Source organism: Centropristis striata, chromosome 12, assembly GCF_030273125.1.
Source record: "Centropristis striata isolate RG_2023a ecotype Rhode Island chromosome 12, C.striata_1.0, whole genome shotgun sequence".
Lineage (NCBI taxonomy): Eukaryota > Metazoa > Chordata > Actinopteri > Perciformes > Serranidae > Centropristis > Centropristis striata.
Window position 1 is genome coordinate 16,883,633 of NC_081528.1, and position 13,036 is coordinate 16,896,668.

Below are 13,036 nucleotides of genomic sequence, written 5' to 3' on the forward strand. Positions count from 1 at the left end.
GAGCTTTCATGAATTGGTCATAACTTGATGTGGTTGAGGACACTGAACATTTACATTTTTAATTTCCACATGTTATACTTTTTGAGGTGTTGATATTTTGGCAGGTATGCTTCAGTGGTTACTTTATGTGCACTTTGTGAGTGTTTATCATAGACTGTACATAAATAATGGACGTAGTCACCGTGACGTCACCCACTGGTTTGTGGACTGCCCGTTGGAAGCATTGAGTTTAGCGTTACACTCATCGCCATCTTGTGTCGCCATCTTGTTTCCGATACGGGGAGCAGACCATATCTGGACTGTGGAGGAGCGAGAGGGATCTGACGACACTGACAAAACGCCTCTCTACACCTCAACCTGACTGAGCGAAACCTCTTCTCAAACAAACAGCCAGAGTCCACAGAATGAGTCCATATTTAGGCTCAACACCACTCGTGATCGGAGAGTTCCTGTATCAGGGTGAGGACTCGTGGGTTCACGCTGAGAGGACTCTTGGAGTTTTTATTCTCTTCTTTGGTTCCTTTTTCTGGATTTATCGAGAAAGAGCACCTGTAGAATCAAAGCATATAAAAGCATATTAAGCATTTTCTTTTGCTCTGCTCTTTTCCATCATTACTTTGATAGTTTGAGAGCTAAAATATGCTTGCTTTGCGTGTATGTTTGTGTGAGCTGTGCGACACCATGAAGGTCATGAAAAGTTGAGTTGGCTGCTACTCAGTAATATTAACAGGTAAAAACAACCAATCATGCAAAAAACCTTTCCAGACTTTGGATTTTAATTGGATAGGGTTTAGTAATGAATGTAAAAGGCATATTTCGTCTGTTAAGTTTCATAACTACAAAACCTTCGCTCCTGGAGGAATGATATTTGAATAGACCTGCACCAAAGGATTACGGCCAGGAACTCAGAGCCAGACTCCAGGTCCCAGGTCAGAGAAATGACCAAGCCATGTTTACTCACCGCTGAAGAAACTCCAGAGTTGAAGCCAGCTCAGATGGGTAATGGATGTTAAAACAGTAGTAGCTCCCGAACATGAGGCACAATGCAGGGATGAAGGAGGAGATGTTTGTGTTGGTAAGGTTCCGATCCAGACTCAGCATGTACTTTGTTGAGGAATAGCAGGACTGTCCTATTAACAAAATATGTAACAGGTTATATTAATAAGCATGACAAATTCTATAAACAGTGCAATTAAAAAAAAGAAAAAATATGAAAACAGACTTACCACAGACAATAACAGCGGGTGTCAGAGGCACTTGCTCCAGTTGGACCTCTTCTGCCAGACATGTATCTTCAACATGGACTCCTCCTTCTCATCAAAGTAGCTGAGCAGAAGCAGGAGCATCTCTATCACGTCATCTGAGCAGCCACTCTGCGGTCCCCGCATCCTCTGAAGCCTTGCATAATTCTGAAGGAACTTCTTGCTCTTGTTGACACAAACTGTGGTCAAGTAGTCGTGAAGCCTTTTTCCCTTCAAATCCAAATTTCGTGTGAATGTCTCTTTGTGGTCACGGCCACTCCTCTCTAAGGCATTTGATATTTTTCCCCTGGTTGACATGCTGATGCTGTGTGTAAAAAGTGGACTTCATTAGACCTTGCAGTTTAATAGCCTGGCTAACACCAGACTAATCTCAAATGAGATCTAGTCTGGCAACCAACCATTCATTTCTCCGTAGAGGAGGTGTGGTTTACGATCCTCTGGAGCTGTTTATTGGGCGCTTAGAATGTCTATCAAGAGTGTCTGTTGGTAGCTCTTAGCCAATCGTATCAGTTATACCAGATGACATATGTAGAGCAACAGAAATGGATGTTTGTTGTGTGTGTCTGTGAGAGTGTTGCTTGCTGCTTTGCTTCTCCAGTTTCTGCAAGATTATTTATTTTCACGCTTTATTCCCCCTCATGTCATTCAGCCACACACATCCACTGATTTTATGGGCAATAGACAAGCTGCTGCGTGTCTCTCGGCGGCTCCGCTGTCCGCGGTAGCGGGGCTATTAGCCGCTAGCTGCGCCGGTGATCTCGCTACGAGCCGTGGGACAGCGGAGCTGCCGAGAGACCTTTCAACTTTTGCTCTAAACTATTTAAAACGCCATCTACAACTAAAGAGAGTTTCGTGTCTGCAGCAGCCATGTTGGATAGAAGAAAACTACAAGCTTCCAAGTGCCGAGTAGTACGTGTCATCGTCTTGCCGTCCCTCCCCGCTCTGTGATTGGATCCCTAAAACAGGGCTAAGAAACGGCCCTGGTTGCCAGACTGGATGGAGGTTTGAAATTAAATTCAAGCGCGCCAGGCAGTATGGGTGTACCCAGGCTAGCAGTTTAAGGTAAAAGAGACACATGTTTCTAAGGTAAGACTGACTTTCATTCACTGGCATATCACTGGCTGCACTAGTTGTTGGCATGGCTTCATGCAAGTCTTCTGAATCATCTGTAACGTTAGTGGCACTGGCAATGACATCTGGGGGCTGAGGTCGAGTTTCTCTGTACACGTTATCAATACTTTCAGGGGAGCATGCTTTATGTTTCCTCAACCCGTTCTCATTCCCGAAGCGTAAAATACCGACGATTTGTCACGCCCCTGAACGTATCATACTGACGAAAAGGGTACCCTTCCACGTGTGTGGGGAACGCTCTGGGTTCTCAATTGACTCCAATATAAATCCGCTCGCGGTGCTGAGAAACGCTTAGAGCAGAGGCTTACAGCCGTCTATTCACTCCAATAATATCCCGACCACGGCCCTCCATTACGCTGCCAGCGACAATCTGATTGGAGAACCAAGGACCCTGTGCACGGAAGTATTTTTCTCCCTATTTTAAGGATTTCTTTTAATGACATCGTCAACATTTCTCAACACAAACACATCAAAGTCTCACTGATAATTCAGCAATTAAATAGCTTCATGTTGTGGCTCTCAGTATAATTTTTTTCTCCTTCGATTCTGAGAAATAAGCTTTTACTCGTTTGTTTTGAATAGAGGAAAGGACTGCATTACCCATAATCCTCAACAACAGTTGCGGGGCAATCCGCTTTGCGCTATCCGTTATTAATTTATTTATTCTAAAATAATCACAAGTCAGAATTATCGTCATAATAAGATAGTAAATGTGGCCCAGTGTTTTATGATATAATTGCAATATTTATCTACAGCCCTCCTTTAGCGATACATCAACAGATCTTATGCAAGGTGATTGGATGGTTTTTAACCGCAATGCATCTTGGGACTCATAATAAACGTCACGGTCCCTCGAGTTGCGCGACGAGTTACAGATTGTGACTGATTGGTACACAAGCAACAGACCCTCGGTAAGTAAATTGTGATAAACTGTGCGGGTAATTTGCATGTTGAAAGTTGATTGACTAAGGTCTTGCAAAGTATTTTTTTCAGAAAAGCTTCAAATAAACAAAGGTGACTGGTTTCCGAAACAGTTTAAGGCATTTAAAAATGGCTACCGTCAGCGTGTTGCTAGATAGATTACTACATTAGCAATTTAATCCATGTGATGGATTACATCTATTACAAACATGTAATGAGCTGCACGTTGCTAATACTGTATGCCCTGGCGCAAAATAGCCTCTCATGGTGTCTAATGTTAAGTAGCAATACGCTGTTTTTGTGCAATAAGACTTCTGCTAGCTCGGTACAAACCGAAAATGCTAACGTTAATTGCGAACATTGTTGACACTGAAAATTATTTGGATTGCTTTCGTTATGTTTGTTTATGTCACTGAGTTGTGTCAAAATCTCTTTCCTCTTTAGCTTGAAAAATGAGTGATTCAGAGGATCTTGAGTTGGAGGAAGAGCTTCAGGGTGCCAACAAACTCCTTCAGGATCTCGAGGTAACATTATTATTTGTAAAAGTTGTCATGTCCAAGAAATTGTGTTAAGTTATATGTTTTGTCCTGTGTCCATGTTGTCTCGTGGCTTCCTGTTTTATTTTGGAAATTAACTCTCCTCTCGTTTCAGGTCACTTGCCCTTCCTCGTGTGTCACCAGTCTGATTGTCTGCCCCGCCCTGATTGTTCCCACCTGTTCCCCATTACCTTGTGTGTGTATATATAGCCTGTGTTTCCCCTTGTCCTGTGCCAGTTCGTCTTGTCTCGTGAAACAGTAAGACCCACGCCAGCCATTTCCTTGTATCTTGTCCACGTCAGGTTTTGTATTTTTTGACACTTTGCTTGGCACTTTGCTTCATGTTATTTTGATACTTTGTAGCCTTTGTGTTTTTCCTCTCTTGAGTGATTTTTTTGTTGTTGTTCCTCTCAGTGAGTGATCTTTGTTTTCTCGTGTAGTTTTTTGATTTTCCTCAGCAAGAGCGATTTTTCTTTGTTACTTTTTCCTAAATAAAGGATCGTTTATTTGGAAACTTTGTCTGAGTCGTGCATTTGGGTTCGGGTCCTCGTTCAGTTGTGACAAAAGTGATGTAGGGGAAACAGTTGTTAAAGAGGGGGCACTCTTGTCTAATTTATTGTAGAGAGTCAAAGTTATTTATATATATATATATTATATACCCAAACAACAAACCGTGGGTAACCAGCGACCTGAAGGCTCTTCTAAACAAGAAGAAGAGGGCCTTTAGATCACGGGACAGTGCAGAACTCAAACGTGTACAAAGGGAGCTCAAACGCAGCATCAGGGAGAGTAAGGACAAATACAGAAGGAAACTGGAGCACAAACTGGAAGACAACAACACCAGGGACGTCTGGAGTGGGATGAGAGAGATCACTGGCTTCCAGAGGAGAGGTGGGGGAGCAGCAGTGGAGGGGAATGTGGAACGTGCGAACGAGCTGAACCTATTCTTCAACAGGTTCAACTCCAACCACCCCACCCCCGGCAGCCCCTCTACTGATTCTCTGAACAACAACCTCCCACCTCCCCCCATCACCTCCTGCCCCACACCACGCCCATCACCTCCGCCCACCCCCCCCACTGACTTTCACCACAGACCTTTTCACACCTCCAGTCCCCAGGACATCCTCACACAGCCCCCCACCACCTCCAGCAGCAGACACCTCTCTGCACCACCACCATCAACACCCCCCCACCCCCCAGTCTGGACTCCACATCACATCCAGCCAGGTGAGGAGAGAGCTGGAGAGGCTCAAGCAGAGGAAAGCTGCTGGACCGGACCGCATCAGCCCTCATGTGTTGAAGGCGTGTTCCAGCCAGCTCTGTGGAGTTCTCCAGCACCTCTTCAACCTGAGCCTACACCTCCAGATAGTGCCAGTGCTCTGGAAAACATCCTGCCTGGTCCCAGTGCCCAAAAAAGGACGTCCTGCTTCACTGGAGGACTACAGGCCAGTAGCACTGACCTCTCACATCATGAAGGTCATGGAGAGACTGGTCCTGACACACCTGTGAAATTGGCCATTAACTTAAGATGTTTGATAACCTTTGCTTTAATCCTGGACTGTATTTTAAGTGTTGCATTTGTTTTGTTTTTTTATTACGTAGAATAAGGCACAGGCTGAACCTGAACCTGACCCAAGACCAGTGCACTGGAAGAAACGTGACAGACGGGGAGATGTTATTCCTCAAAGGCCATCATCCAGTCGACATACTAGTGGCGTGCCACATGGTCAGTACTCATCCTCACAACTTTTGTTCACCAACAGATTTCAGTAAGGAAATATTCTTCAATCTCTTTTTTTTTTTTTTCCAGTGTCAACTGATCAGCATCAATGTCCAGGAGAAGGACCTAGTTATGATGTTGCCAGTGTCAACCCAACAAGAGGTACTTTACCTACTTGGATATGTTGTGGTTTCATATTTTAAGTTGACTTTTATAGTTGCTGATTTTTAGTTAGGCAGAAATGTATAGGCTGCTGTGCAGTCCTAAGCCATACCACCTACAGTATTTAGTTCACTTTGTGGCAGAGTTTCTTTATTTCTTTATTTTTTCTGTTAGTGCCTGAAACTGAGGTGCTTCGTCAGGAGCTCCTTCAGTTGTTGGAGGACGAAGCAGTGACTTGTCAGACATCGTCTGAGTTGGCTGCTACTGACTGGGAGATCAGAAACACGGTGTCCTGGCAAAAGTGGAAAGAGGCCAGGCCTTCTCTTATTGAGAATATGTTGGCTACTCTGGATCCACATCCACACCGTGTGTGTCAGTGTGGCAAACAAGTTATTGTCAGGTGTCTGGACTGCCTCCCTCTCCCATTCCTTTGTGAGGACTGTGATATTGCAGTTCACACACGCTTTGTCCCGCACAACAGAGAGGCAGTAACAGGAGGGTTTTTGCAGCCTTCATCAGGGTTTCAACAGCAAACAGGTACAGTTTTTAAGTCCTATGCATTCCCTCCTATGTACTATTGGGTGCTGTTATTGTGTATCAGTAGACTTCTATTTTTTAAATATATACATACATTATGTGTTTTAATGTTAGTGCGGCTGTTACCTGTGCAAAGGCCAGACCATTTGTGTGGCTGCTCAGCAGGGAACATTGACGTTTCACCTGGCAGAATTTTGGCTCTTGTAACCATAAATGGTAAGTATCCTTTTTGTCACACACTACACACACAATATTGCATTGCTATCTTGTTTGGGATTACCCTTGACCCACAATATATATGTGGACACCTGTCAAAAGGTCATTTGGATTTACCAGACTGCTTTGAAAAAAACATGAAAAAATGAATGTCTTTCTTGAGCCATGCCTGAATTTGTAATTTAGTGTTCAGCTTGTAATATCTATAAATGACAAAGCTAGGTAAAATATGTTGCTTAATACTGGTCAAGGGCATACTTGTGGGCTCCTTGGTGGCTTAGGTACTTCTGACCTTAACCTGTTACTTCATTTATTAACTTGAACTTATCCTTCCTAAAGGCCGTTATGACCTCGCACTGCCAGTGGTGAAATGCACCAGCTGTGGCGTAATGTGGTCCCCCTCAATTAAGGACATCCAGGCTAGCGGATATTGGCCTGGCACCTTGAATTTCTGCACCCTGTTCTCAACCGATGTCTTCCAGTCCTTCTATGACATTAAGAAGGCTGCACCAGGGATGTCGCTTAAGGCATTTGTCAAAATGCTGGATGAGAGAACAGCCCACTTCGGAAGAGTGAGTTTCCAAATTTGCCAAGTTTAAGGAAATCGTGTGAATCAATGTTTATGATGACTGTCCTTGAATATTCTGTTGTGTTTGTCCTCTACTTAAAAGACTGGCAAAATATCAGCTGATACCTTCAGTAAAAGTTTCTTGGAGTGGAGTGCTGTCAAATTTGAGGTGGACAGGATGTGTAAGGAGACGTGCTTTAGCTGCCCTGCCTGCACTCCAGACATGCTTGCAGTCTCAGTTGATGGAAATCGCAAGCTTTATCGCTTTAAATCAAATGCGAGGTACGTTATGATGCAGGTTACATTATGCAATGTGAACATGACTCAAAAATTGATTATTTTTTTATTTATACATTTTCAAACAACTCTCACTGTGTTTCAGCACTTCAGAGCAGGGGAACTTTGAAGGTACCTTCATTCAAAAAGATGAGGAGGTTGCCGAGTTTGTGAAATACATCCAGAGACGGACAAATCATGTAAGTTGCCAATATATATTTTTGTGGTTGTGTTGTCATGACACTATCTACTTTACAAGTATATTAATGTATACTTAATTTTGTCACCATAACAAAAGGATGAAAATGGTTCAACTATGTCCTTGGGAGATATGAGGTCTTGTGTCAATGTGATTGAGGAATTACGTTCCTTTGCTCAGATGTGGCCTGTAAATATTTTCCATATTTAACCAAGGTGGCTCAGCAGTGCCCTGAGATGAGGAACCTATTGTCCATGCGTCCTTTCCTCTCTGTCATGCATGCAAAGGCTCACACTTGGAAATGCGAGGTATACTGCAGCTTTTAGTTTTGGATTAGTTTTAGACATTTTGTTATAGAGTTGAATTAATGTAGCACTCATGTATAGTGACCTCCTTTCTATAGATCAAATGGGGAGGTGCGTTTCAAGATGGAGCTGGTTCAACAGTTGGAGAAGAGGTTGAGCAAGTCAACAGTTTCCTGTCTAGGGCGGCCATCACAACAAAATACATGTCTAAAGCAGGTCTGTGTGTGTGTCTGAGATTCCACTCAGTCTCCTGCTCATTAATAATTGTTAATACTAACTACTACTAAATGCAGGGCGAACAGACATGCTGACCCTCCTTGCTTTGGGGTGGAACAAAAGGAAAGTGGAGCAACTGGGCCGCACTTTGAGCCAGAGATATCTAAAGGTAAATTATTCACCGCTGATGTTTATGTGTTATGTGGTAATGGAATAATCACCAGTACTCTTAAGAAATGTATACTTGAATGACATTATTAATGTGTTATTAGATCACAAGGATCCTAAGAGAACAAGTGGAGAGCCTGAATGCGACCAAAAATGAGCTGGGTGTGGATGATGACACACTGCAGCAATGGGTGGCTGATGTGCAGCAATGGGCTGAAGGTGAGTCTCAATATAATGCACTCCTGTACAACAATAGGACCCACCATGGCCTTGTTAATGAAATTTGGGTAGGATTAATATCTTTTTGACAGTGTTAACAAAAACTGAAACATTATAAGCCTTGTTAAAGCAGAAATTATGGCAGAGTTGTTGTATGTGGTCAAATAAGATTGTACCTGGAATGAAATGATGTTGTACAAGATGGTTTCATAAACCTCAACACCAACATACTTGTCTCATGATAATGCAGCACAGGAAGGCTAGATATGTCTTATAACTAATCTGTCAATGAGATAAGAGACTTCGCTGTAGTTAAGTTGATACACCTCACTGATGAACAACAGAACTGTGGAGTAACATTAGGCTTAATGATCAAAGAAAGTTATTATGTTCTTTTATGGTATTCTCATTCTCTCAGCACCACACTTGACAATAGTTTATATTTCCTGCATTTGGTCTGCGCTAATTTCAAACCCTTTATAGCACATATGGTGTGCTTTTCTACGGTGTTCTTGGAAAGGGACATGGAGTTATGTCTCAGCCACTTAAATGGAACAATACACTTAAAGGGATAGTCTATCTGTTCTTCAAAGACCGATGCTGAATGTAAGTGAGTAATCAGTTTTATGTAATATACTCATACTGTACTCTTATTAATGTTACTCTCACTTAGAAACGGATCAAACTGATGGCAGCCTTGGAGCATTGCAGGCACGAATAGAGGAGCTTGTCATCATCATCAGAGTGCGAACACAAAATCTTTACAGACAAACTGGTATGTCACCGTTTCCTTGAAATAGACTGTTTGACACTTTTACAGTTTGGTACATGTACAGCAACTTTGTAAACAGAAAATCATATCCAGGTTTGTTTAAGCTGGATGTGATGCTTGAGCTAGCAAATAAATGGAAGAGTGTGGATTCTAGTCTAAATATTTACATTATGTGAAAGTGTGCCTTTTTATGATTATTTACAGATAGCAACAAGAGGCGACACAGAATACGCAAGGTCATTTTGGATGAAAAAAAATGATTGGCGGCTGCTGTCGACGACTATAACAAGCTTGCTGAACCAACAAAGCAAATTGTGTCCAGTGATGCCCTCATCCAGACCGACATTTGGCCCTGGCAGAACACAAGTGAACGTAGGCTCTTCATTTTAAAATATTTCAAAAGTACCCTGTTTAAACAAATTCCCAGTATCTGAGCAGTAGTTGGCAGTTCTGATCTTGAAACATAACATGCTACTATGTTTTCCCTTCTGGTGTTGATAAACCGTAGCTGCTGCAGACCTCCAGACAAAAAGAAAGGTCTTTGAGAAGGTGATGGCTGTGAGGCGCCTGAGAGAGGAGGAGATGATCCTTTGCAGGGAAATGCAGCATCACTGGACAGTGTTGAGAGCACGATCCCTGGAGTTGGGAACGATCTCCTCAGACTGTAAGCACATCTCTTTTATTTAATTAAAAACAGAAAATGGTTTTAGTGACTGTAAGGTGAGGTCTGGCTGGTTCGCTTTGCATTTTGGCAAACATAATTTACTCACATTTTATAGGGGAGTTTCATAAACGGTTGTCATTGTTGTGATTTATCATGGCCAATATCCAGAGGACCAGATTGATAATAACGGCAGATGCTAAAGTTTCACTGGACCTTTAAGCTGCAACTAGCTTGCTAGCTTACACTGTCTTCTCCCATTTTTTTAAATGTTTGATTAAATTATCCTAATCCCTTGTGTTGATATGGTGAGTTATTTTTTTACTTTACTGATATTTATTGGTTTTGTGTTTTGTTTTTTTACAGCCTCTCTTGTTGGAATGTCAGAGGATGCACAGAAGGGACTCCACTGCCTGGTTTTAAAAAAACAAAGTGAACTGAAAGCTGAAATGCTTAAAGTCAAGGACTATTACAAGAGAATCCTCAGCCACCAACCACTCCTGGAAACAGAATCAGAGGAGGAGGACGTTCCAGAAGACGCAGATGAGAGTGATTTCAGCACTTCCGATGAAGACTGAGTGTGTCACCATTATGTGTGATAAAATAAAAAGTTTATCACATCATTCCGACATGTTTCCTCTTTTTTTAACCAACAATGGCTCTTTTGTTAGTAAAGGTTGCAGATCCCTGGGCTATACGAATTAATTTAATTTGATAGCCTATTGTATAGTTTGTCTCTCCAACAGTGTGCTATTCTAGCTTATGTTTTCAGGTGTTGGGCTCTCTCGCTCTCTCTCTCTCTCTCTCTCTCTCTCTCTCTCTCTCTCTCTCTCTCTCTCTCTCTCTCTCTCTCTCTCTCTCTCTCTCTCTCTCTCTCTCTCTCACACACACACATATGCTCTATCTGAAGAGATGTATATAGTTTTCTTTTATTATGAACAGGGCATGGCTCTAGAAAGCCTACTTTGTTAATTTCACCCAGTAAAGTGAAGTAATTGTTTAAACTATAGTCATGTCTCTTGTTTCTTTCATGAGTAGCTTTCATTAAGGTCAGTTTCCTGTTTTTCACATTGTGTGAGTTGTTCCTTTCAGGCAAGTCTATTAAGTATGAGGGCTATATTCTAAGGTCTTGAATGAATATGATTTTTTAACCAATGGCCTTTATCATATAATGTTATGAAAGTCGATGTTTTAAAAATATTTTATTTTTTTAACGTTTTATAACGCAACACTACAGTAGATTGATGTCAAATACGTTTTAATAATCAAGACTTCAGTTACGTGTGGGTTTTTTTTACATTTTTTTTTTTACAGCGGAAGTATCAACATTGGCCGTTACTATGGAGATGACGACAGTCCGCTTTGCGTCAGGTCACGTGAGCAGAGCAGTTGTGCGCTGCTCTTCTGTTTTAGTTAAGATATCTTCATTAAACAAACATTTTTGTCTTTTATTAGCATAGATATACATGCAGTATAATTATTTATTAGACAATGTGTGATATTCGGTATACTGGGTAGAAATATGTTTTCATAACCCTAACCCTAAAACGGAAGAACTACAAAACGTTTTTTCTGATGTCGACATAAGTACTGAAGAGAGGTCTAGGTAGTTGTAGTTTTTTTAATAAAACAGGGTTTTCCCTAAAATTGGAAGTTGGAAATACTTAATTAGTGGCTTTCCAGGGGTTTGAGGGGATGTCAATCACATTTTTGGCATCAGACTTTAAATATTGTCTTGTTCAATGGGGGATTTGTTATTTTTTCAGCATATCCTAAAGCCCCCCCCACCCCCACCCCTTAGTGACTATGCTCACATTATAGTCCATGTCAACACCTTTCTATAACAGTAGGTCTCATGTCTGTAACCCTTATAGTCTCTTAGTTATAAGCCTTAAAATAAGCCCCAAGGTTAAGGTTCAAAGGTCAATATCTCAAAGTAAGAATATTATAGAACCTTCAACTTAATATATATTACTCTCCAGGCCAAGACCTTTCCGGTGATGTATTTGGTTTAGCTCTATGACAAAGTTTTATTTTTTTCACAGTTTGGACATGTGCCCTAACAGCCTAAGGTTCAGACAGCACTTTGATTGCTTTGTGTGTGTGTGTGTGTGTGTGTGTGTGTGTGTGTGAGTGTGAGTGTGTGTGTGAGAGAGAGAGTGAAATAATGATCAAAATGAGGATTGTTTGAAGATTTTCTGTAGGCATATCCTTATGATTTTGAGGATTTTATGCCAAGATGACCGAATACGTCATTCAAATCTTTTATATCTGCCACAGCAAATAAGCGATAGCAGCAGGGGCCGAGGGCCACATCCGGCCCCTTGGCTGTCCATGTCTGGCCCTCGTGAGGTTAATCAATACAACCACAGTGCTTTTATTTCAAAGGCGATTTACGTATGTGAGTGCATGCATAAGCACCTGCACAGATTTATCTTGTTAAAAACTCTTTGATTAAAATAAATTGGTAACTCCACATTAACATAGTCTTTTCATAACATATATTCTTAACACTAACAGCTCTAAAACCATATAATTTACTGCATTTTATAAAGCAATGATATTCATATTGAGCAGAATGTTTTAATTTTGTATCTTGAGTATTGGTCCGACCCTCAGCAACCTTTACAATATCTCATGTGGCCCCTGTGGGAAAATTAATTGCCCACCCCTGGGCTAAAGGCTTCCTCTAGACATTACTTGATTCAGTAAGTTTATACTATGTTAAATGTGTATTTTCTACATTTGTTTAGAACATAACATGTACAGCGCTAACATGTTAGCTCTCCCCTGTGTACCCAAAAGGGTAGAAAAGTCCATAACATTGGGCTTTATCATGTTATACGAGAGACTTTGGGCTAACAGTAGTCCAACATGCCAAATCAATCCACAACAAACTGCCATTCCCCAAATGTAACCTGCATATGCATCACATTGAATCTGTACCATAGCCCCAAGAAGAACAGGAAGATGAGGTTGAAAGCCTGTGTCATGTTGCCATATAGCTTCATACCAACAATGATAAACATTATTCTTCTAGAAAAATGGGGGTTGTGAATATTTGCTATATTGCCAGGCCTAAACCAACCTGTTAAAGCGCAAACACAAATCAAATTATTGTCATAGATATGAACCTATCGATTGAGAGTAAATAATCCATTCAGGCC

The 13,036-nt window shown here is 41.5% G+C and overlaps 1 protein-coding gene across 1 annotated transcript; it reads left to right on the forward strand.

Annotated features, from left to right (window-relative positions):
• Positions 1–3,766: 3,766 nt before the first annotated feature.
• LOC131981368 (uncharacterized) lies at positions 3,767–10,492 on the forward strand. The gene is made up of 18 exons (XM_059345644.1): positions 3,767–3,838; positions 4,561–4,900; positions 4,962–5,326; positions 5,453–5,576; positions 5,661–5,732; positions 5,907–6,269; positions 6,384–6,485; positions 6,825–7,057; positions 7,157–7,335; positions 7,436–7,529; positions 7,744–7,836; positions 7,932–8,049; positions 8,127–8,218; positions 8,322–8,436; positions 9,110–9,211; positions 9,413–9,580; positions 9,717–9,872; positions 10,236–10,492. Exons 1-16 carry the CDS (start codon positions 3,767–3,769, stop codon positions 9,466–9,468), a joined length of 2,520 nt encoding a protein of 839 aa, XP_059201627.1. The 3' UTR covers positions 9,469–9,580; positions 9,717–9,872; positions 10,236–10,492.
• The last annotated feature ends 2,544 nt before the right edge of the window (positions 10,493–13,036 follow it).

Coding starts and splice junctions, on each gene's coding strand:
- LOC131981368 (XM_059345644.1), top strand. CDS start 3,767: ATGAGTGATTCAGAGGATCTTGAGTTGGAGGAAGAGCTTCAGGGTGCC. Junction 3,839..4,560: donor AACTCCTTCAGGATCTCGAG/GTAACATTATTA, acceptor CTTCTAAACAAG/AAGAAGAGGGCCTTTAGATC. Junction 5,733..5,906: donor CAGTGTCAACCCAACAAGAG/GTACTTTACCTA, acceptor TTTTTCTGTTAG/TGCCTGAAACTGAGGTGCTT.